We start from the raw sequence: 26,883 nt of genomic DNA on the forward strand, positions 1-26,883 counted from the left end.
TAAATCAGCTGCAGCGCAGCGGACCACATACATATCCTCAAAAATGATTTCTTCTTTGTTTTTCAGTGGCAAATCCGTGGAATGTTAAAGTTTTATTTTTTTTTTTCCAATTTCCAAAGTCTGTCTAATGTTCAGCCCAGAGCAGGGAGTCTGAATAGAGTTTGTGATGTGATTTTCTTTAATAATTAGAAAATTCACGTTTATTTCAGCCTTCTACGTTCGAAAAGCTACGAAAAGTGAAGCACTTTAATTCGTATGATTTCCACGTTTTTTGTTTTTTTGCTGTATGCACCACATTGACTGATGCTGTATAAGAACGGGGCTGGCTGTTAAAACACAGGACTTTAATGCCAGGGAGCGGAGTTTGTTTCCCAGGGAAAACAAAAACCGTTTTGTCCGAGCCCGGCCTGACACGTTAACTGTAATTATGAGCCCGAGCCCGATTTAAACCCAACATTTTTTTTAATACGTGGGCCGTTATAACTGACTTTCTCAACTACAATTCAGAGTTTGAACTGCAGAAATCTGTTTAGAAGGGGTATGCTTGGAGAAGTAACAAAAGAGGACACTGAAGGCTGATTATCATAGTTTTTTTTGCTGTCATAGGCGAGCAGCGTGCCACACTTAATGCACTCGACAAAGCCGACACTTATGTTGTCACTGCCCACGACTTGTTTAAAATGGTTCCATACCTCCGACTTTCCTCCAAACTTGCTCAAAGGTAGGCTAATTCTCCTGTTTTTCTTTACATCTTCAATTGCTCCATGTTGCACTTAAGCTACACAATACAGCACAGCAGGCCCGGTGTGATGCGTGCGAGTGGAGGAGACGCTGCGCATGATTATGGCATAGCTTTCTCCCCACCCAATTAGGCTAATAAAGTAATGTTTAAAAAAACACAAATGCTTGATCAAGGGCCCAGCCCGGCCCGGCCCGGCCCGAGGATAGTGGCGGGAAATGTCGGCCAGTTCGGGCTCGGGCTCAGGCAGAGAATCTAAACTCTACTGATACACCAACCCGACGGCCAACCTTCAGCAGAAAAGGCAGCCGGACTGACTGCCTCCCCGAGTTGGTAAAAAAAAGTGCCTCGGAACACACCGAAGCGACACCAACTTGAGCGTACGTTCTGCGCGTGCACGAGACGTAATACGTCTCCATAACAGCAGTGGGTGCTAATCTGTATTGTCGCCCAAAAAATGAAAACCGGCAGCTGATTAGACGAACGCGCCACGTGGGTCTGGCTTCTCCCGAATTTCAAAGCCAGACAATAATGGCAGCTCGTTCGGAATACGATCTCGTATTTAAGAAAATAGTTCACCGAAACATGTTTCTGAAAACATTTTAAGCGAGAAATAGGCCGTGCAGTTGCTGAATCTGTCTTCATTTCAGTTAAAGATTTTCGTCAGATTTTGAGAGGCGTTAGTCACGCTCATCTCGCTCGTCATTTCCGGGTTAGCACTCCACCAATCAGATTGGTCAGTGAGTCCGACTGCCCGCCTTCCGATTCAACATGTCAAATCGGCCCAAGTGAAGGCCGACGGCTCCGACTGACGACGGCACGGAACACACCGAACCGACTTGAGTCACCGACCTCGCCAGACTGTCTGACGGGCGATAATCGGGTTGGTGTGTCAGCGCCTTTGGGAGTGTTTTAATCCAAACCACGATCTTTTTCCTAAACTTAACTAGTTGTTTCGGTGCCTAAATTTAACTCTCGTCGCTGCATGACCCTCACTTTTTGTTGCCTAAACTTAACGGTAATGTCCACCGAAACGGCGCTCTGTACCCGGCTCACAGTCACCTATTCTTGGGTAACTGAACCACCTAACTACCGTTGACCTGACGGAGCACCATGTGGAGCACTGTAGCCAGCGTAGCAGAGCTCTATAGCGGCTAAACACATCTACTACCTGCCGCTGATACCAGGAGCTGTGACGGAGGTCTGTAGCCAGCAGCAGGAAGCTCTGTACCGGCTTAAACAGCTGCCGCTCGGCATCATGGAGCTCTGTAGCCCAATGTCATGTGACCAGCCGGCGGTCTCCTAGTTTTCGTATGATATCATACGTTTTAGTGTGCATACGTTTTCGTACGATATCATACGAACCCGCTCATGAGAGTATTTACATTTTTATTTTATTTAATACAGCATTAATTTTAAGCACATGACCCATGAATGCAATTTAATGTAATTGTTCACAGGATTTACATGACAGTAAGAATTATATGAGTTGGGATACAAAAAAAGAAGATTTTTGATGAATTGTTTCCCTTTCAATGAAATAACAACATCATCATCAACAACAGGAAAACACTCTCTGTTTTCCAGCGTAGCCATAAAAGGCTCCTTCCCAGGGGGCTACGATCATCACTCCGGAAGCCACAACATCAGGGCACTGCCCTTCCACTCCTAAATGCCATCCACGCTCAGCAGTGCTGAACCTGCTCAAACCATGCATAACCTAAACCACTTTCACTCTTTTTTTATGCTGCTGAAAGGGTTATCAGCAGGGGAATTATTGCAGAAATCATTTTTAAAAAGATAGATTTTGGGAAGTCTTCCCGTAGAAATAACACACTTGGGTAGGTGGTAAGCCAATCACAAAGTGCACAACCAAAAAAAAGGATTTCAGGACTGGCCACCCGCCAAGCCAACAGAACAGACAATAAAACGCTTCATGCTTGACAACGCCAACAGAAATTGGGCTACTGGCAGAATCTATCCCATTCAGCAGAGGCACCGTAGGTATACAGTACGCTAGTCAACATTCCACAAAGGACAGGAGGCTCCATTTGAGACATACAGGTTTCCTCTCCATATGCTTTGAAATGTCTGGGTTTCAGTGACTCTTATCAGTCTGTGTCCTTCTATTTTTAGTTTGTAGATTCAGTCCAGATGTGAAATGGGAGTAAGGGGAATGGAGGGAATCTAGGTTTGAGTTCAGGATCTGCTGCTGAAAGTTAATACCCACTCAATGTGAGTGTGACATGTTTCTTTTTTATCAATGCGTGGCTACAGCTGCCACATCTGTCTGCCGTAATCTATTAGCAGTTACAAACCTTACAAATAGAAACACCATCTGGGAGCTATTGCCGTAAAAGTATAGCACAAAGTCAAGTCTGAGCTAGTATAATTCACAATATTTCATGTTTTGCAGAGAGTATACTTCCCTCGTTAAGATAGATTTCATACACTTGGTGAACATGTGTTGGTTTGAGATGCGCTAATTGAGTTTTGCAGACCAACTGATTTTTCAAATTACATAAAAGAGCCCAATAAAACCCTTCAGCCAACCAGATGAACACACAATGACAGCGTTGATCTGGAAAACATTTAAGGAATTTCCTCTTTGTGCTCTCTCATGTGACAGTGAACACTTTATCATAAGATAAAAAGGTGTTCAGTGCAAAGTGCTCTGACAATATTAAATAAGCTTGTCGTTTTCCATACCTTGACAGGGAACAATATTTGAGCCAATGACAGACAGCGGAATATGCGCGTTTGGCACTCTCTCCTTGACAATCACACATATCTCATCCCTACATTGTACTTTGTGTGCTGTCATCCCTGACTTTGTATCTGTGTAGCTCAGTATGTTTGGAAATGCCATAATATGTTACACTGATCAACGCATTCTCATGAACGGGTTCGTATGATATTGATTGATTGATGATATGGTTTAAAAACATATGACATATAACCAATTCCTGTGATATCCTACGTAATTACAGAGACCGCCGGCCGTTCACGTGACGGCCAGTCACATGACGGCCAGTCACATGACTTTACAGTTGAGTTTAGCCGACAAAAGGTTACTGTGAGCTGGGTACAGAGCAAGCTTATAATCGTTAACGAAATAACGAAAACTAGGTGGGAAAAAACATTTTCGTTAAATGAAATAAAAATAAAAACGAGGCATTCCAAAAAACGATAACTAAACTAAAACTGTAATAAAATAATCGAGTAAATGTCCTTAGTTTTCGTCTTTGTCGATCTTTCATAGAGCAAATAACGTTATATCTCTCCGACCATGACATTTCCCATAGACATGTATAGTTTCCGACTGGGAACCCAGAAATTCCGACATTCCACATCAAATTGAACACAACATGTCCGTGGCTCCGTCCCTCTCGCCTGGCATCATGGCGGTACCGAAAGTCGGAAGAAAGCGGCAGTCCTATTTGATTATGACTGTGTCAGATAAAAGCGCCTTGCAGTGGAAGGTGGTACAATATGTTGTCAATGTATTACAGGGAAAAATCCCACGAATTTGAAAGTATATTTGAGAAGCGCACACAAGCTAGGAGGCTAACCTAGCTTACCTTAACAAGGTAAAGGAGAACGCAAAGCCCCCTTTCCCTGAAACAGAAGCTAACCCCGGTAACGTTACGGGCATGAATGTATAGATACAGGCCCAGGCAGCATGACAGAGACAACAGCAGGACAGAGAACACTACAGGAGGGCTTTCACCGGCGACCTGACAGCTGCTGGTTAGTAAATATGCAGGAACACCAAAAGCGGGAGGAAGCGTGGGTTAATATGTGGACTGATACTGGGATGTCTACACAACTGTGTGACTCGATTGACTTCAAAACGTTCGCCACTTTACTCAAACCAAAGTTGAAAACACCTGTTCATGTCTTCTTTAGTCTGTTGGCTATTTAGTTTTTTTTCCTGGAACACGTCACTTACACATTTTGCACATACTGCGTCTTGTGTAGACTGTTTACATATTTATGACCATATGTAGGCTACATTGTATGTACTGGTGTTACTGTTGAATACATTGTGAATACATATTTCTAAAATTGTATGATGTTTTTGTTGAGTTATTATTACACAATACTTTTTCTGACCTTTTTGAATCCCCCGACAAATAACCCATATTACAAAAAAAGACAAACTAATAAAAACTAAACTAAAACTAAGCATTTAAAAAAAAAAAAGCTAAACTAGCAAACCCGCTTTGAAAACTGATTAAAACTAAACTGAATTTGAAAACAAAAAGTCAAAACGAAATAAAAATAAAAACTAATGAAAAATGCAAAACTATAATAACCTTGGTACAGAGCATTGAGTACAGAGCACCGAGTACAGGGCTCCGGGTACAGGGCTCCGGGTACAGGGCACTGAGAGGTGACGGTCCTTTCAGAGGCCGTTGCAGTTGAGTTTAGCCAACAAAAGGTGACTGTCCTGGGCGACGACAGTTAGGTTTAGGCACCAAAACTAGTTAAGATTAGAAAAAAAGATTGTGGTGTGGATTAAAACACCGGCCCCCTAAAGCATTGGCGTAATTTACAGGGGGAATGGGGGGGATACAAACCAGTGCATCCCGCCCCAAATATCTTTTAATAATTTCCTTGACATAATTACAGAAATTTGCACCATAAATTGATGCAGAAAAGGCACAAATTGTTGCAGAAAAACTCACCAGTCTTGTATTTTCTCCGGGACACGAACTCCGCTCCCCCTGCTTAAAAGCCCAGTGTTTAATGACTCACCCATCCACCTCGACCTCCTCCCTATGTGGACCAGAGCAGTCTCACACAGCAGCAGTCACTGTGGCGCATACAGTAATAAATTACAGTGCATTTTTGTAGCGATATGTACGAACGGTTAATGAGAACAGACTGCACTGATACAGCTGTCAGAAACCAGCATACAATGTAATGCGTGTAAGAACTACTATTCACTTTCTAAATAAATGTCAGGCTGTAAAAAAAAAATCAACATAAGTGTCTCTGCTAATGATTCTTTGTAACTTTGTATTCTCTTTCGTGACTTTGCTGAGCTCGATTGCATTTTTATCAGATGTGATGAACAGTGTGCGGACATGACTCGCTGTTAGCGAAACACATGAATGCAAATCATGAAAGGGAAAGTTTTATTCTTTTATTCCTCATGTGCTTTCGACTATTAGTTCCTTCTTCACCAACATGTCTTTTATAGTCAAACAATGAATTATTCAACAGCTGTAGAACAATATAAATGTGGTTTATATATCTGGTAGCATAACATGGGCTATCATTCTTCTTTATGACGACTTTATGAGAACTACTGCATTTCCTTTGCATTTCCTCTACAAAAAGGCGCGATTAAAAGACAAATCTGATATTCTTTACTCCATCTGAGCATTGAGAAACTCTCCTGAATTGCTGCTTGTCACACCAAACGGGGGCCATTTCAGCCTGCAACTTTATGATGGATCCATTTTGTCTTTTGCATTGAGAAAAAGAAAACACTATTTAGGAGGACCTGACAGCTCTGGATCTTACTTGATGAACATGATCTATACAAGCTGTTTACCATAGTTCTTTGCCATCTGTAAATCAGAGGGTATGATATTGCTGAGGGTTGGCAAAGCTCAGTCAGTGTATTTGTAATCCAGCAGCACATAGGAAAAGTCAATAGGAATATGTACACTACTTCAAGAATATGAATGAAGTAAATGCTATGGGCCCTTCAGTGTAAGCAAAATGTGGATTCAATCTAGAGGCATATACAGAGCTGTATTTCCCAATATTACAACTGAATTACTGCATAACTTGATGTTCAATACATTTCCAGGTAGCTATTATAGTATTTTAAAACCGTTGACTGAGATTATTACCAGTGAAGTTAACGTCATACATGGGGTGAGAGAAATTCCAAAAGAATAAGAAAACTAATTCTATAATGGAAAGAAGACCATGACACAAAAAAAGCAGGTTAGGAAGTTTTAAGCTACAGTACCTTAGCTAAAGCTAAGCTAGCTGCCTGCCCCCTGAATACACTTTGAAAAAGCCCGGTCTCGGGAGAAAACAGGCTGTGAATCAAAATAACAAACCACGTTCCAACCATCATGTCGGTGATTGGCTGGAACATGGTTTGTTGTATTTTGGTGCACAGCCTGTGCCCCTAGTGTTTGACGTTTACGACCCCTGTGTTGTCTCCCGAGACCGGGCTTTTTCACAGTGTATTCAGGGGGCAGGCAGCTAGCGGATCAAGGAGAGATTCCTGCGATTTGAGACCAAAATGAAATCGCGCTGAAACCATGCAGGATCTCATAGTGCACCTTTAACTTCATTTAATATTGTACGTGGTGTTTTCTTTTGCGGGGTGCAAATGTTGCACCAAAACAAGTTCCTTCCTGAGACTATCGTACAGAGGCACCGTCGCTGTGTCCGGAACTTAGTGCTGCCCAAGACGATTGTGATTGGTTTAAAGTAGGGCTGTCAAAATAATAATAATTTCGATTAATTAATCTGAGAAAAAAATAACGCGTTAAAAAAATAACGCAGATTAATCCATTCCATATTGAAGTTTGACCCGGAGCCTTTCTAGCCACCATTCGAGACGAGAATGTGCTGCCTGGATCATTGATTGGAACATTTACTTAAAATCTTCTTCCTGAATAGGGTTGGGTACCGAAATCCGGTGCTAATACGGCACAGGTGCCTTCATGACCTGTATCTACCTATTTCGGCGCCTCATTTCGGTGCCACTGATATGTTTGCGCTTCTCTCTGATGCTCTGAAAACAGACGTTACAGGCAACAGAAACATTGCTGTGCGTGATGCTAGTTAACACTATACTAGACAGCAGCTAACGTTAGCCTACCGCTAGCTAGTAGCTGGATTAAACACGGTTAAAATGCTGACAGCTAACGCTAAACGGTGTAAAGTGTGACTGTGTTTTACTGTAGAGGATTCAACACCGGGATGTAACAATGTGCAGCTGCCGTTGTCGGAAAAACACAGACGGTGCGTTCAATGAAACTGGTAACCTACAGCTTCGTGGTGCATTCAAAGTTGTTGTTAAAGGCCCTTTTCCCATCTGGTGGTTGTTTTTCTCATTCAACAGCAATTTACTAGTGAAATAAGTTATTGTTATAGTTATTACATTATTATTAAATCATTTAATTTTGACTATATGGCCTAGCAATAAACAAGCCGTTCCTTAATGTAATCTTACTTTCTTAAAAAGTACCGGTTAAGGCACCGGGCAAAACTTATGTATGCGATTAATTTAGATTAATTAATAACAGAGTATGTAATTAATAAGATAAACAATTTTTAATCGATTGACAGCCCTAGTTTAAAGAAATGCAAACAACCAAGAGTGTTTTTTTTCTCCTATCCTAGAATGTATGTGTGGTGTAGCCAGACCTTACTTCACAGCGCTGTGGAGATAGGTCTGGCAATGTGAGACTACCACACCGGTGACTTCAGGGAAGCAGGAGGACTTTCCAGTTCTATTTCTCCGTCCTCTCTGACTCCGGCAGTGGCCATTGTGTCCGGAAAAGTCAAGCTGCAGGCAACCGCTAAGTTAACGTCACCCTGTGTCTTTAGCTGCATGCTACCAGCCGGTAAACTACACTGTGTTTTTTTTACAGACATGCGCAAGTAGGCGGGGTGGGATGATTTGTTCTTTGTTTTTCATGACATATTTGTGAAATGATAAAGTTTTGTCCAATTGCCAAAGTCTGTCAAATTGGGGTGTCACGATTCTCCAAATCTACGGTTCGATTTCCATTTTTTTTAGGATTATTCATGGTGGAGCTCAATTTATGCCAAGGTGGCACTGTTGTGAAAACCGTGGCTGAAATGGAGACATAGAAATATGCTTGGTGTGAGTCTTGGTCCTGGCAACCTGCCTAATCATCACTGAACTGGCTATACAAGGCCTTTTTCTTTTTTCTTTTTTTTTTAAATAAAAATGAGCTTGAAAATGAAGTTAGAGCATTGTCGATCACAGTTTTACACCCCCAAGTGAGGTGAGTCATTAGCAGTTAACAGGTTATATATATAAGAGCAGCAAAGAAAGAAAGAAAGTTGCTTTCAGTTCAAAGTTAGCGCCACCTCAGTAATTTTCTTAGAAAACTATATCAAAAAAGTATTTTTATATATCATAGGGATTTTAAAAATACTACGTTTACATATGGCATTAGTTATGTTGCTGACACTTGTATCCCAAGAGATTTGAAATGTGTGCAAGGGGGGAATGAGCTTTTACTTTCTGCTTTACCAACATTACAATCAAGCAGCAGCTCAACGTGCAGGTATCAAGGCGCGTTCCTGTGATCTGATGAGACAGGAGACTGCTAGGTGAAGAGAAAAGAGATGATGCAAAGAGGATGTCTTTCAAGCCAGTAGAGAGGGATACAGCATACCAGGGAGGGTGTCTGTGCTATGAATAGGTTCTTGCTCATTACATCTATCACAGCTGAATGAAGTACTGCATCCTATAGCATATGTGACTAGTCATGGGGATGCGTTGATTTATGAAGTTTATTTACAGTACTTTGCAATCGCGCATTTTCTTGTAGTCTTAAGGTTGTTCCTTCTTCACAGCTGTAATGTAATGTAATTTCATTCATCAGCAGTTCAGCCGTGTCGCTGCCTGTCATCTGGATTTGTTTTGGTTTCTTTGAACCTTTTGAAATTAGATGCTTTAGAAGAACTGCAAACACCTGCATTAATATGCATTTGTCGCCTTTCTGTCTTTCTATTATGCCGTAAAAGACGTCACGCTGTAACGCAGTGTTCCCTCTCTGTGCCGTGGAGATTTCAGACCCCAAAATATGTACTGGATGCATTCACCTTCGTGACATGCACTCAAAAAAAATAAACAGGCTTTTTGAACAGTTTTAAAAACATTCATTGTAGCTACATCTGCCCTGATCATCCTCGGCAGCCATCAAATGACCATCACTACACCAGAAAAATGATTCGGTTTTATTTTACAGATGATTATTCCTGTATTCTTACAACACAAAGAACTTAAAAAAAAAAAAGTGGTAACTGTGAATAACACACACACACACACACATTTGTTCTCACATAAAAAGTTTGAATGCATTCACAAATGTTTTACTATTTCACAAATATGACTAAAAATTCAAGTTTAATACTGTAAATACATTTCTTTAATCAGATCAAATTAGTGAACAGAGAAAATTTGTGTAATTATCTTTCATTAAAGATTGAAAAGCAAGGGCGCCTGGGTAGCTCACCTGGTAGAGCGGGCGCCCGTATATAGAGGTTTACTCCTCAACGCAGCGGCCACAGGTTCAACTCCGACCTGCAGCCCTTTGCTGCATGTCATTCCCCATCTATCTCCCCTTTCTACTGTAATTTATACTAATAATACTACTGTATTTTTTTACAAGAAAGTTATTTTTCTGTTATTTCTTTTGGCGCCCCAGCTACCGGAATAGTACGGTATTCATACAGTTTTTGTTTTTAACAGTGCAGAGTCACGACCATATGAGTCTAGTTTGGACCATTGGCAGTGAGAGTCAACCAGCCCTGTGTCGCACGGAGTTTACTGGCAAGTATGTCACATAATGTTTTTTTCACCTTCCTGGAGGAAATATTTCCAAGCTCTGCATAATTGCTAAATTATCCAGATATTACCGATTCAGACTGACATGGGTGTTACAACCTAAGCATCATCTGCAGCAATTAAATCATTTACAGATCAAAGTTTGGGGGGGAAATAACATGCTCTATAGGCCATATGAATTTATAAGCGGTGCGTTTATGCTTGTCAAATTGATTAGGATGACACAATATTCCATAAAGCTGCATGGCCTGCATGGAGGTGACCCACATCTTCAAAGGGCAACTCTTTCCATCATAAAATTAAGCTGCACTTTGAATGTCAGCAGGGAAATGCTCACATCAATTTGAGACTTTACATGAACATCTATAGGATGAGCATATGTTTTGTGCATCCATATGGAAATGATGCACAGTGCTAGAGCTTGAATCACATTATTGTCACATTCTTAGAATTACTTTACTTAATACTAAGGCCTCCTGCACACTGCCTGCGTGGCGTGAGCGTGTCAGCTGCGTGGAGTGTCTGTTTTTATTCCGGCTCCCATGCTAACAGGTTAGAGCTTGCACACTGCCTGCGTGACACGCACGTCTCAGGTGTGGCTTGAGCCGCGCCGAAAACGGCGCGTGCTAGAAATAGGACTGACGTCATTTTTCAAGCGACACGCAAGCTTGTTGGAAGCGTTTCCAGGCAAAATAGAATAGGAAAAGATGTTTATATGTCATTTCGACACAAATACATTTAATAAATGACATTTTGATGTTTGAAAGTCTCTAGGTTTTGACATAAATGCAGATAATAATCATAATAATAATGATCAATTTTCAAATACTGCAGCTGTCAATACAGAACGAAATACGCTGTAGCCTATTTTGCCGTCAATACTGCTGATGTTGTCTTTGCTGTAATCAAATCAGTATATATTTATGTTTATGGGAAACATACATGTGTACAGACAAGGCTAGCAGCAGCAGCGCCGCGTCAGACACGTTTCTGGTGTGCAAAGACACACAAAACGCCACGCAGCTGACACGCAACTGACACACAACAGAAACGCCACGCTCACGCCACACAGGCAGTGTGCAGGAGGCCTAAGACAACTATAAAAATTAAATCCATATCTTCAACTCAAATGTCAATCAGTTTGATTTTACGGGGCGAACCACAAAAGCAACAAGCAATAAACTCCAAACCTTCATAAACAGATGCTTACGAAAGATCTACTGGTCAAACACAAAAACTAATGAAGAGCTCTGGAAACACAAATCAAACGCAGGAAATGGCGCTGGATTGGGCATACCCTGAGGAAACCCCCCCCCCCTCCAGCACAACCACACAGGCCTTATTAGCATTTCGGGATAGGAGCGAAACATGCTGTGGTTTATTGGCATTTCTTTAAACCAATCACAATCATCTTGGGCGATGCTAAGCCACACACGGAGCCACGGTGCCTCTGCAAAATAGGAACTTGTTTTGGTGGACGTGTGTACGTTCAAATGTTGTTTTAGTCGTAAAACAGAAAACTCAGATTGGACAGATAGTCTAGCTAGCTGTCTGGATTTACCCTGCAGAGATCTGAGGAGCAGTTAACCATAGTCTTCATAAATCCACCGGAGTTTAGAATGCCAACACAAAGAAGGCAGAAGGGAAGGGACATCCGACCAAAATGAGGGACATCCGGGGGAATTACCAGCGGCACCTGAAGAATCCGGGAAATTAAACTACATTTCCCTAAAGAGCAAAATGGGTTAAATGATATCAACATCTATAGCACAAGCCTGTGTTTTAGCAGCTACTACTTTAAATGTTCCTATTCTTAGAATTACTTTAAACTTCAGTGTTTGTCCTAAAAAGCTCCATCTGTGCTCTCCATCTAAAGTGTTATTCCAAACTACTGTAAATCTTTGCGGTACCAAACACTCATGCCCTTAGATGAAAAATAAAATTAAAATAAAAGTGGCTGTAGAAAGTCTGCTCTTTCTCGGAGTCCTAATGAAAATGTCTCAGGTTGTTACAAAACCTATGGCTGCAAACCTGCAGCTGATCACATTTGCATATCAGACTCGGTAAATCAGATGCACAGCTGAAGTATGTGGAATAAAGTAATTCCTGCCTTGAGGCACCTTCTAAAACGTCTACTTTTTTTTTTTTTTTACAAAAGAAATGCTTAGTGCAGGCCCAGGCTTCTTTCTGCACAAACAGAGCAACACTGCGATAAAGCTCAGAAAGTTGTGCTGTGAACCATGAAGCTGGTAAGCCAAATGACTCTGAAATAAGCAATCATAGGGAAATAAAAAGGAAACTTATCACAATGTAAGTACGCCAATAAAGTACCAGGTATTCCATGTTCCGCTGTATTGGGTATGGTCTGTACCTGTTTTTTCTCTTTCAGTTCCTAATACTGCCACTTTGTAACACAGTTTCGGGGTAATTCCAACCTCTTTGTACTTCGATAGAGCACCGATGTCTTTCCACAGCTGATTAAGGTGACTGACTGGTGAACAGAGAAAGTGGCCAAATCCAAGGGTGCTATTGACAGCTCAGTTTATGGGGAAAATGGAGATTCCATTTTGTTTTTTTTACCAGATGTCTTAGCCCAAATGTGTCAAACTCAAGGCCCGCGGGCCAAATCCAGCCCCTTGCAGATTTAGATCCGGCCCGTATATCAATTTGGGTTCACAATCAATTTTGGCCCACCTAGTTTTGCGCCAAACCAAAAACACAGGAAAGTGTTTTTTTTTAAAAGGCAATTACTTGACATTCAAAGCAGAATATGGCAGATTTGCTGACTCTGAGACTCAGAAATTCCCCCAGAAGCGGAGAGTTTTCATATTCAGGCTGAGAAACAGGTTGTTGTTAAAAAAAGAAAATCAGTTTTGCTTGATTTGCTAAATTCTATGATGGCTAAGGAACTCTTTTGATGACTTTGGTAGGGCTTCGTGTCACAAAAATGCGACAAGAAGTGTACAAAAATGTCGGAAAAAGCAACAAATTTACAAAAAGGTGAGAAAGTGTGTCTGAGAAAGCCACAAAAAAAGTCGGAACAAAAACAACAAAAATGAGGAAAAAAGCTACCAAAATGTAAAGTGACATGCAGTAACAAAAGCACGTTAATAAACTCTACAACTCTGGCCGTGATGTCTTGGTGTGATTCTCTTTTTCCAGTGTGGCCCTTCGTGAAATCGAGTTTGACACTCCTGTCTTAGCCAGTCCAAATTATTACAAATAAGACAGCACAAACCAATTTCTGTCCAAATGCTTATCCCCACAGAGTGTTAAAGTCAGACAGGCATGTGTTCTTCCTCTCTTTGTTTCCTACATTTACAAAATCATCTATAAAATCAAAATATCAAAAGTTGCATTCTTACCAAGCGTCTTCTTTCTTCTTCTACAGTGGTCAACAGCTGGGAGAACTCTTTGAATGACTGGGCTGAAATACAAAAAATCAAACAAAAAAATCATTTCATATCATTAAAAAAAAAAAATAAAGTAAATGAGATCGTATTAAAGGTGAAATATGTTTGGTCAATAAATGCATCAACATGAATGAAACATCCTGCACAGTATGTTCCCCATTGAGTAAGTACGTACACAGTGATCCACTGTGTTGTTATGTTCAGATGATGGGAAAAAAAAAAAAAAAAGGATATTTTAACACAGTGGCTCAGTCGTTAAACATCAGATGTTCATGGCACCCCACAAGCACTGTAGGTGCTAAAATGTTTATTTGCACTGCAGATTCAGAGCTTTCAGTGCAGCACATTTTAGAACCTAATAAAAGCATGCAGCTGTCCAATTTAAAAGCAAGACTAGCAGTAAAAAAAAAAGAAAAAAAAAAGCAATACTTCAATTGAATGGAACCCACTGATTGCTTCCCTTTATTTTCTTCCCATGCTAGGCTTTACAATACACCGTCACAATGTAGGAGTAACTGATGGGGTCCAGATATGTTCACGCCATCTGGGCTATACTTAAGCAGCTTATATTACATTCTACAGGGCCGGATGAATTCCGCATATAATACATTGAATCTTATCTGCCAGAGAATTGTGCCTTGATAGCTTCACAGCTTCATTAAATAGAGGGCCAGATACAGTGTGGCCTCTGTTGGTCAGCCCCCTGTGTCACCCCGCGTCCAGCCATTTAGCAGCGGTCGAGTTGCTCTGCTTGCCAACACAGTAACATCATAATCAGCGGCGACGGCCTGGCATGGGGACCCATGCATCATCTTAGACACTTTGGTCCATTTACACACCAAAGCTTTTAAAGACCAGGGAGCAATGATTTTGTGCCAGTGACCCTACAAGCTGGTCTCCTATTAACGCCACTAGCTCCTTTATCAACAGCACAAACCTCTCAGGGGGTAAAGGGCACAGCTGGAGCCGTTGATGGGACAAGATTAGACTCCGACGAAAGGAAATGGGAGTCAAAGCGAGGTTACAGCTTGCATATCATTCACTGGTAAATGGAGGAAAGGCAATAGACCTGATGAATCACTGAAGGAAATAAAACCTCGAGTGGAAGCTTATACGGAAATAAAGAGTACTGTACTGTACAATTTTCTGCCTATTATAAGAGGATTTTCTAATAATCAATTGGATGGGTTTAAATGGTGCCTTTCTGCTTGATATTTAACTTTTCAGATCTAGATCTAGACCTCATCTGACTTGTTCCACCCCAGAAGGCTCTGAACAGCTCTTGGACACTAAAGGATTGACCTTCTGAGAGAAGGGAATGTAACTTTTCGAAAAATCTAAATTTCTATTGCCACATCAATCTTTTGGCCCCATTGATTTCCGGATAACTGGCATGGAATGTGAATGTCACTGCAGGAAGTCATAGCGGGAAATCAATAAAAGGTCAGGTGAACCCGTCTGGCAGCACATACAGGATGGTGGATGTTGTGTGGGGAAGTTGGGAGCATCAAAGTGAACTATACCGATATTGCATCAAGATCATGGCTGGCATTCACGCAAGGGTCTAGCTATGTCAGTTAGAAAGCTCAGTTTTCATTGATGACTAGATTGATTTCAACAGGCTGTTTCACTTTTTCCTCAAATAGTAATCATGGCGGAGATGGTGGGTGAACACGGCAGTATGGTATGAGGAATTCATTTCTCTTTAAGAAAAATATTGAACACTTGGTTTCTTGCCCCATAATTGGACTAAGTGTGTTATTTTGCTTGTGTAAACATTGAGTTTGTGGCTTGTGGATGCAAGGAATTAAACGTTTTGCAGAATAGGACATTGTGTTTAGTGTTATTTCCCATATTCCAGGGGGTTTTCCAACCATTAAACAGCTTATGCACAGCACCCAAGACGTTTCTGGCACCACCTATGCCGAATGGATGTAACTAAATGACTTTTCTCAGACCTAAATGGTTGTAGTTGGTCCCCAGTGGACTTGTTTAGCAAGTTTTGTCTTTAAGCTTTTTAAGTGTTATTTATTTATTTATTTATTTATTATTAGGGTTTGGACAATATCCTTTTGTCCCGATTCGATTCTTTAATGATACATGGGTGGCGATTTGATTTGTATTGCGATTTTCATTTATTGCGATACTAAAAGTATTGCGATTCGATAGTATTGGGGCTGGGCTATACATCGATATTATATATATATATATATATATATATATATATATATATATATATATATATATATATATATATATATATATATATATATATATATCTCGTCTTGAGTTTTGGATATCCTAATGTCGTGATATGACACAAGTGTTGTCTTTTCCTTGTTTTAAAGGCTGCATTACAGTGAAGTCATTTTCTTGTTCTGTTTAATATTTAATTTTATTTAAATTAATTTAATTTACCTTTATCAACATTGATGTATTTGGTCAAAAATATCATGACATTTGATTTTCTCCATATCGCCCTGCTCTGGATAGTATTGAGTATTGCGATTTACTTCAAAAGTTGAATAATACACTTCTAGAGACAATATATCTTATTTTTTAAAGATTATTTTTTGGGCACTTTCAGCCTTTATTTTGATAGGACAGCTGAATAAATGAAAGGGGAGAGAGAGGGGGGAATGACATGCAGCAAAGGGCCGCAGGCCGGAGTCGAACCCGTGGCCCGCTGCGTTGAGGAGTAAACCTCTACATATGGGCTCTACCAACTGAGCTATCCGGATGCCCAGAGACAATATATCTTGAGACATTTCTAAAAACTCATTGTTTTCTAAGAAGAATGCACATCACATGTCAGTCAGTCAGTCTGACATTTATTTCATTTGTAAAGAATAACATAACATGGATTTTCTGCATTTTCTGCTTTCGTTCTGTTTTGCTGGAAACATATGATGTAGTCGCCGTCAGCGGTACTGTTTAAACGTAAAAAAATATTTAGGTGCGATGATTAAAAAAAAAAATAAAAAAATAAATCAATTCTACGGAAAAGAATCGATTTTAAAAATTCCAGCAGTCCTCGCAACTAAATGTACTGTTATCTGCAAGCAATGACATGCTTCCAAACAGATGCCTGTGGCTCTGTCATTTGAGCCCCAGGCATAGGCAAATCACTGGCTTCTATTGTGCCTGTGGTTTGCACTGTAAACACAGAACAGGTGGGCAGCTAAAATATCCATTGTTCAATCGGAGATCAACACCGCTCTTGACTGAAGGCCAGGGAATGGGTGCATTGCCTCCAATTAAAGCATGCTTGATTCTAATGAGGCTTGGACTTGGGTGTGGATTTTTCCAATAAGCGTAATTGCATGCAGCCTCTTCGGCTTTGGGAGAAAAAAAAGGAAAGCAGGACTACTCATTACGCATTCAGGGGGAACATTACAGCCTCATGTAGAGGAGGTCGATATCCAGTCTAGCCCTCACAGATGGACAGTAATTCAGCATTCTCCAGCGCCAGGGAGAGAAAGACCCAAGCTGGGGATAATGAGCAGTGCAAAAAAAGAATAGGAAGAAGAGACCAGACTGGGAGCCCTGCCCATTAGAGCCAAGAGGCCCTCTGCACAGCTGCTTTCATATTCCTGTTGGAGGCTAGGCCATTAATCTCTGACACTGATCACAATTAGTCCTCTTGATCTTTTATAGGGTTTTAAAAAACGATACAGGGGAAGCATTGTAAGGTAATCAATAGCATTAATTATACATGCATCACAGATAACTTTAAGATCTATATACTCAAAACCAAATCCCATTCCAAAAATTTGCAGAGTATGCTTAATATTGTCTAAAACCAGTTCCCAAAGACTCTCCTAAGGTTTTACGTGTTCTATTATCTACTTTCATTGATTAGCCGGAGGATATTAGCTCTTATGATTAATTAATTATTTTGGTCAATATTGAAATCACGATTATTTGACAAGATTACTCATTGACTTTTGGAAAGATGTTTAAAAAACAGTGAAACAAACCATGATCTGTGAAATGTCCCTTAACACTTTAACCGTTGAACCCAAGACAAAATAAGAGTTTACTTGCAAAATGTAACGTGCAAAATTATCATTTTTCTCGATTACATATTTTTTGGGATTGTAAGGGGCCGAAATCAAAATCGCGATCAAGATTCGATTAATTGCACAGCCCTAGTTCAAGTATCTCCCCAGAGAATCCCGACAGAAATGTAAGACGAGGTTGTGATTGAGGGGACAATCTGACTGATTGGGAAGAGCAGGGAGGAAAGAAGATGGAAGACGAGAGAGAGAGAGAGAGAGAGAGAGAGAGAGAGAGAGAGAGAGATCTGCCCTCCACGGCCTGGCCAAACTGAACTTACCGATGTTCACCTCGTCATCTGTCTCTGCATCACCGATGCACTCAAACTGGAACTCCTGCAGGGACTGGGAGAACTTCTGGACGGCAGCAGAAAGATCTGGAAAATCAGATGGTGTGAGCATCAGAATAAAACATTGCATAAAGGTATATTATAACTACAGCATAGAATTGTGAAACTTAAGAAGACTATTGACAATGTAAGGGAGCAGAAGAGCTGAACTGTATAAAATGCACTTTTTTAATCTGCTGACTATCCAATTCCATGCCCACTGACATTTATACAGTAGCAGTTCTATAAATGTACTTCATCTCGTGCCCATTGATCATAATACCGAGATCTGTCCAGTAGAATTAAGCCGAGCTGAGCTGCCTAACCTTTGTGTCAAAAATGATACAGTAAATATAGGGTTACAATCGTTGGATACTCTCACTGCTAGATATAAATTTATGATGTTTACGGCATTCCAGGAGTTTAGTTGTGATAAAGTGCTGTCATAACTTTTTCTAAATGACATTTTACTTTTTGTATTCCAGCTTTCCAGCTGAAAAAAGAACATTCACTAGTGATGTCAGTGGAAAATTGGTATCCCTCCAGGTCTCAGAAGTATTTGTCCAATTTTGACATTACTTTTAGTGACTTTAAATGAACACTAGATACTTTGACAATACTACAATGACTTTCAAATTTGACATTTTTCTTTGGTCCATCAGTTTAGTATGTTGAATGTCTCTAAATACTACAGTACCCCCCAGCCTTAGCAATCACTGTTGTAGTGAAGAAGCCAACTAAAAAGGTTCTAAACAGTCTAAGCCAGAGATCTTCAATAGGGGGTCCGGGGCCCCCAGAGTTACTGCAGTCATCTGGCATATGGATGAAGGGAGTTTCTTTGCCAATTTTGAAAGTTTTTCCAAAAAATAAAATGTTTTAACATGAATCCAACATATTATTAGCAAATATAAATCAGCCTATTTGTGAAAAAAACACATTGATGATAGGCTTACTGGCCAATACTGTAGGTTAGTTAGTCTCTAAGGTAGCCATCCATAAATACAGTTAATGCTAAGGATTCACTGTGCCACATGTATGTTTAACATTAAAAGATGATTTATAAAATCATACCAACAATTTTTTATAGCTTAGTTTTCTATGCACTAAAAAAAATGTATGTAAAGGCTTTAGGCTTTTATTGTAAGCCCAGGGGCCTGTTTCACAAAACCAAGATAAGGGATTAAGCCGGGATTTCCCCGTTATCCTGGATGAATTTAGCCTGGACTCGGTTTCACGAAAGCGGAGGCACATAAATCACCATGGAGATTTATTCTGTGCAGCTAGCCTGCTCCAGACCAGGTTAACAGCCAGGCTAACAGCTAGCCTGCTCCAGACCAGGCTAACAGCCAGGCTAACAGCTAGCCTGCTCCAGACCAGGTTAACAGCCAGGCTAACAGCTAGCCTGCTCCAGACCAGGCTAACAGCCAGGCTAACAGCTAGCCTGCTCCAGACCAGGTTAACAGCCAGGCTAACAGCTAGCCTGCTCCAGACCAGGCTAACAGCCAGGATAACAGCTAGCCTGCTCCAGACCAGGCTAACAGCCAGGATCTATTAATCCTGGAGCCTTTTCTGATCACCCAGCAGTGGTTTTACCTTATTGTTATCAGCCTGCATTAAAATACAACAGGTGCATATTGCTGTTCAGTTAAGTACTGTTATTATTTAAAGTTGTGACCATTATTTTTTTTAATAATTATTCATGTGACAGTCATTGCTACTGTTATATTGCTGTATGAAGACTGCTGTTCATATTGTTGTTAGAAGTTTGATGAATATATTATGGCAGTTGTTGTATATTTCTATAGTTGACTAATGCACCTTGAATTATTTTAGTTGATTGATTTTTTTTTAAATTCTTTAACAATAAGGATCATGTTTGTTCAGCTTCCATGTGCATTGTATTTGGCATTCTTAGCACACAATTTGTGTTGTCCAGTAAACTGGGATTATAATTTGGACTGACAGTAGGACTGTACAATTTAAAGAACATATCCTAATTGTACAATCCTCCCAAATTATAGTCTTAGTTTACTGGACCAGTAACTATCTAGTGATGTAGGCTACTGGACATTCATGTAACAACAGGGAGAGGACACCTCAATGGTTTCTGACCTTATATTTTGCTGGGGGGAAATATGATGAATATACTCTGTTCCATTCATGTCTATGTCCATATATACAAGGGAGCAAGGCATATAATATGTAGAGAAGGAAACCCATCCTCTATAAAAAATAAAAGAAACGCGAGAAAAAATGTGGCACATAATAGGCTAGCAGATAGACTGAATGATGATGATACATGAAATGAAAATATACATTTATGAACTACTGCTCTTAACTGAAACCATTCAATGAGTCTGTCATTTGCAAAAACAAACAGTTGTACACTTTGCATTAAAAGCGAGCAGTGGAAGTTAATATGACTTAGGATATTTATATTTTAGACCATGAGAGGAAGAGGGAGGAAAAGAGTGAAAGAGATATTTACGCATCATATTCTGGCCTAGAAAATTGATCTTCATGGTAAATGTCCTGAGTAACATTATCTTCTGCTTACTTTTAAGGCAAAGAGTACAACTGTTAATTTGTGCAAATGATTAGTAGCCTAATCCTTGAATGGAATGATTATGACGGTTTCAATTCAGAGCAGTGGTCAGTTAATGTATATATTTAGGCTACTTACGCGGTTGGTCCGTGATCGTCTGCTACGCTTTCTCTCGCTGTTTCAATACATTTCACGTCATCATACTTCCACGAGAAGCTGCTGCTCACGCTGTATAAAGTATGTACAATGCGTATTCTCCATTTTGGCATCAGTGAATCTGTGATCGACCTCGCGGTCTTTTGAGGAAAGCCGTGGACGCGCATCTATCTGAATTACTTCAGCCTGGCTCGACCTAGTCTAATCTGAGCAGCCTGGCTTGGTACGTTTCACGAAGGCCAAGCCAGGCTGAGGAGGAGCGACTAGGTCGAGCCAGGCTGAGGAGGAGCGACTAGGTCGAGCCAGGCTGAAGTAATTCAGATAGATGCGCGTCCACGGCTCAAGCCTCCTTTATCAGTTATCCTGGAACAAGTCAATCAGGAACAACAACACTGCACTATAGTTGCTGAATTGAGCCAAAAACGATCCAAAATCAGAAAGAGAATTAATTCCAACTGTTGAATGCATTTACTCAATTGAACAAGTTCTACAAAGCTCAGCCTCTGCTTTCGTCTTGCTGTTAGGTCCTTGGGAGTTGTAGTTGACTTTTCCCGTAAAGTTTATATGTACACAGTCTTATACCTATGACTTATCAGTAATGAGACAGAACTGGCCAAGAGCAATTGTTCATCGGTTGTCATGAGTAGTCAACCAAAGTGTTAAAATTCCATTCAAGACAGAAGCTTTAAACCAAATACTGTCTATGGCACACTAGTCTATATCGAAGGCGATCCACTTCCGGTATTGTTCAGGTGCCGCCGGAAATTCCGCCGGATGTCCCTCTTTTTCGGCCGGATGTCCGTCACCTTCCTCTTTCTTTGTGTTGGCGTTCTAAACTCTGGTGGATTTATGATGACTATGGTTAACTGCTCCTCAGATCTCTGCAGGGTAAATCCAGACAGCTAGCTAGACTATCTGTCCAATCTGAGTTTTCTGTTGCACGACTAAAACAACTTTTGAACGTCCACACGTTCCTTCCAGAGGCTATTTTGCAGAGGCACCGCCATTGTGTCTGGGGCTTAGCACCGCCCAAGACGATTGTGATTGGTTTAAAGAAATGCCAATAAACCAGAGCACGTTTTTCTCCCATCCCGGAATGCAGCGCTGTGGAGGAGGGTCTGGCAATGCAAGACTAATGGAACACAAATGACAAGGTTTTCATTTCCCGAACCCTGCCCACCCAACATAAAACCTCCCACTTCCCTTCTCTACTATCCACGGAATACAGAAAAACCAACACCCAACAAAATGGGCCCATAAATGTCAGGTACCTCACCAGGACCTGTACTTACCAGTATTTCCCATTTCTCTCAGCTTTTTCAGTTTTAGTTGATTAAATGTGCTTTTTACTTTTTTATTTGGCTGAGCTAATTGGCTCAGTTTGAACATTTTTCAAAAGTTTCTGTGGAGTACCAAAAACTTGAACTTTGCAATTAGGCGACATCAAGGCATAACTGATGAAGTGCTCAACAACTGAGTTTTATGGTTTAGGAGTTCTCCTCTCTGAAATAACATGTACGAGCTCAACAAGAGTTTCTCTGTTTGAGGCAGAGGAGCTGATTCTCCTTTTTAATATGTGAAAACATTTGTATAATGGCATGCATTTTGAGTTACGATGGTGAAATACGTTTTAACAACTACTAGAACTAAAAGACAAGGCAAAAAACAAACACTCTCAGAAAGTAAAATTAACTCTGGATTGCATCTTTAATATGACTCATAAATGCATGAAAACATAGACCCATAAAAGCATATGTATACAATGATCTGCATGCTGACACATACGTGGTAAGAGGATCTGATCTTATTATTATATTATGCAACTGATTTCAATTTGTTCCATGCCTCAGTTCCGTAAAGGTTAGTGTGTGGGTCTGCTGTGTTAGCACTGTGACTTTAGTCTTGCTCAGGTGAAAGTAACCTAAAGTATTTTTACAGGTACTTTAAAAAGTGGGATGGAGATCAGCACGTAATGGAGGCTTTTAACCTTTCGCAATTCTGCGGAATTCATAATTAAAAGGCAAAAATGGAGCTTCTAAAATATTCTGACATTTTAGTTGTCAGCCCACACAGTTTGAAATGTACACATTTTTCTCATGTCCACTGTTGACAATGGCTCACTAATTGCTTCTCTCCTTCTTTCTTCTCTCACTGACAATCACGTCTTTACTTCAAAGAACTGCAAACATAAAAGTCTCTTGCCTGGAAAGTAGGAAAATGCACACCCTAATATACACTGCATACTGTAGACATTGAAACTTATGTTCATGTGACAGACTACTCTACTCCTGTATATTGCTGTATATGAAAAGCAGTTTGAGGTTGTTATAAACTGTACTGCAGTGACTCAGTTTATAAAGCTTTGCAGGGTTTGTAACTGTAATTACTGTCTAGACATTTACAGTTACACAAGCTTTTCATACTGTATGTGCTTCATATCTTGGTAATATACATTTAAGAAAGATCTCATACGTGACCATATTTACTACAGCAACAACAAAAGCATAAGCAGAGTGTGACCGTCTGTCAAAATAAAAGCAGTAATGTTACTGGTAGTAGCCAACCAAACATCACATCACATTTTTAACAAATACAAAAACTACGATTTAACCGATATTTAACTGGATCTTTATCAACGACAATTATGATGACTGAAAGATAAAAGCTATAACATGACGGAGCTTTAAACTTTCGCACTGTTTGAGGTAATGTTTGAAAGTCCATAATGGATATTGTGTTGAACCCTACTGTGACAACAACAGTTTATCTAGCAGACATCCCAAAAGTACAAACCGGCCTTAAAAGCTCTCAAAAACCAATGCTCTCTTCTCCACGGGAACATAAATTGCTTGGAAAGCCTGATAAAGAACCATGAGAGATTTGTTGGTGAGTGTATTTTTCTTTACCTAAGAGAAAGCATTGTTATATTGTATTTCTGTGGGTTTTTGTTAGTTATTAGTTTCAACAGAATAAAGAGATTGAAAGGCTCTTAAAGACATCTACACTATACTGAACGAGTATGTCTGACCACTTGGAAATGTTGCTGAGTCTGCCCTGAGCGCCACTGAGTGGAACTTTTCCAGAAGATGTATTGTGCCAGTGATGTGCTCCTATCATTGCTGCTTTGACTCAAACGCTGCTGATTTGAAATCAATAGCTTGCTGCAGTTGTCTGGATATACTCGCAGGGCCATCAATAATGGATGATCTTTTAGCTCTGACATTCAGACAGGCCCAGACCTAACAAACAAACCGTCAACTGAATGCATTGTTTCCTTACAGCTATACCAAAAACCAAGGAAATCAGTCAAGTTTTAAAAAATATATACCTAAATCAACAAAGTCATCTGGTCTTCACTTTCGTTGTAATAATTCGCAAGTAACAGAATCCGATATAAAGTCTGGCTACTCAGTGCCCACTGAAATGTGTCAGTAGCACAGAGTATTACCAAACATGTATATGTAGTGGTGTGTTTAGCATTTTCTTTAGTTAGATAGTTCATAAACATATTTTAATTCAGACAAAGTTCTTGTATGGCGGCATGTGTTAAGACAACATTTAACATTTGAGAAGCCTGGCTCCTTTTGTGAAATGGAAAACATTTTATTGCAGAAAAACACATTACCTTGGCATCTGCGTCTGTACTTGGTGGTCAATTCTGAGCACCATATCATTTCAACAAAGTAAAAATAAGGATCAATTTAGCATTCAGCATTAGCATTTCACAGCTCCCATTGGGCGTTGACAGCACATCTGCATCACGGGCTCATGGGAGATGTGGTTGAGACAGCCACTGGGGCAAAAGCTAGCCCAGAAGTGGTGTCACTGCCCGATGTGAGTCGAGTGCACGTGAGTTGCACATGCTCAGATTTAAACGGTTTATGGCATAACGTGTCATACAGAAATTTGTGAAATCCATTTCAAAAAACGTTTTAGCTATCTAGGATTGTTTGATTGCTAACGTTAGCTCAAAACGCCATTCACAAGTGACGCATGCGCAACTCACATCTGCACTCGACTCACGTCGGGCAGTGACAGGTGGGACAAAACGTTGATACTCACTCACCTCACTTGAAGCAGCAAGGGAACTGATGACGAGCAGTTAATGCCATCTAAAATAAAATGGATTATTATCATCGCTATCAGTCAAGCTCCCGGTTCATCCTGTGCATGCCTGCTGCTGGCTATTCATTTTGAAAACAAAACTTTTAGGGCAAAAATGTGAGCATATAATAAAACAACATTTTGCATAGGTTGTGCCTGTTGAATATATACAGTAATAGGCTAAAGGTTTCCTACAGTAACAGTTTAATATCTTTATACGTATCCTATCTTGATTTATCCTCAGCAGGAAAGATTGGCAAGCTGATTGCTGACATACTTCCTTATTTTTGCATCTCCACTCTAAATGAAAGCCATAGAGGTGTTGAAATGAATCAAATAATCGATGCATCGACTCGTGGACGTGGACGATGCTGCATCGATAATCGGCCGGGCCATAATCGATTATTTCTGTTTACAATTTCATGTAGGCCTAACAACCTTTCTGTTTACATATTCTGTTATGTTTTGCACATTCAGGAAGTGCCATGTGCTCAGTGCTGTAGTTTTATGTATCCAATTTATTTAGTATTAGAGCAGAATGTTTTGTTTTTGAAGCTTGAAAAGCTATGAATTAAATATCCTATATGGCTTTAATAGAAAAATGTATTTGACGCATCGTGATGCATCGAGATATCGAATCAAAGACATGATAATCGTATTCGAATCGGGAGATCAGTGAAGATTCACACCTCTACTCAATAGTCTAAGCACAGTGCTGGATGATTTCAGACATAGCGTGCACTAGCAGAGATTAAGAAATTAGGTTGCCTACATGATGAGGCTCTCTAGTAACACCCCGTTGCTATACCTCAATGTGAACATATGCGTGATTAAATATTTGCCATATGTTAATTAGGGCAATGTTTAGGAAAGACCTGGCACAACAATGTTGTGTTTATTTTCTACTTCTATGCATTTTTTACTAACTTCAGGAATCGCCACACATGACTCTGCTTAGTCGTTAGTACTGCAGAAGAATTGCTCAAGCAGCTAAAAAGAAACCACGTCACTTAAAGTAATCACAACACTGAGTAGCAGAGATGAATGGAAAAAGAATCAGTATAAAAGGAAGATAAATGAACAGCTTGTATTTCTTAACCTTAGGCAAGCAGTAAAGGTACAATCAGTGCGACACACTGCAGGTTGTGGAAACAATGCAGGCAAAGACACTTGGCTGTCTTATCAGTTTAAATGTCAGTGCTTCCTTTTGGCATTCTGCATCCAAGTATACGGATGAATGAAGTTATTGTTTTCATCCACTTTTTAAATTAGCAAATCAAATTAAAGTAAACTGAATGACAAGGCAAGTGCATTAAAAACTAAAAAAACCTCTATTAAGTCCTCCAGTTTTCATGTAGATGGTGCTCTGTGCAGGCTTGTCATGCAACATGACTTTGCGTAAACATACACACACTTTCTTAAGCCAAGTGGCGTGTTATCAGTATGCATTTTGAGCTATACGCGTGTATGTCTACGCTGTAGACTGCGGATGTAAACATACACGTCACTTTCTCCAAGTGGTGTGTTATCGCGTAAACATACACGCCACTTTCTAAAGCCAAGTGGCGTGTTATCTGTACGCATTTTGAGCGCCGTGTACAGCGGATGGGTTGGGTTTAGGAAAAGAAGAACGGGATTGGCTTTAGTAAAAGAAGAAAGCGACGGTTGAGTTCAGGAAACGTGACACGAAGGAAAAGTGAAGCGACGTATAGTAATAACAGGAAAGAAGCGTAACTTTGATAGAATCTAAGGATGTTAATTACCACGTGAATTGTAACACTCAAATAGGAAAAGAAAGAGATTTTGTATTGCACGAGTAACAGAGGTAAAAATAGAAATGTTGACTCGTTATACCAGTTGTATAGTGCCGTCTAATTTTATTACACCCAGTAAACACTGTATCTTACCCTGCATGCAATTTTCCTAACAACGTATTGGACCTGCTGTAATGAT

At 40.2% G+C, this 26,883-nt stretch overlaps 1 protein-coding gene across 4 annotated transcripts in view; it reads right to left on the reverse strand.

The window, feature by feature from the left end:
* arhgap42b (Rho GTPase activating protein 42b) overlaps positions 1-26,883 on the reverse strand; it is a 101,514-nt gene that overhangs the window by 57,906 nt on the left and 16,725 nt on the right. For all 4 annotated transcript variants that reach the window (XM_078245799.1, XM_078245798.1, XM_078245797.1 and 1 more), the window contains exons 2-3: positions 18,078-18,173; positions 13,691-13,752 (exon numbers count right to left, since the gene is read on the reverse strand). In XM_078245799.1, coding sequence (XP_078101925.1) covers positions 13,691-13,752; positions 18,078-18,173 — 158 coding nt within the window. The remainder of the gene's footprint in view (positions 1-13,690; positions 13,753-18,077; positions 18,174-26,883) is intronic.

The sequence above is a fragment of the Sander vitreus genome, chromosome 3 (assembly GCF_031162955.1).
Source record: "Sander vitreus isolate 19-12246 chromosome 3, sanVit1, whole genome shotgun sequence".
NCBI lineage: Eukaryota > Metazoa > Chordata > Actinopteri > Perciformes > Percidae > Sander > Sander vitreus.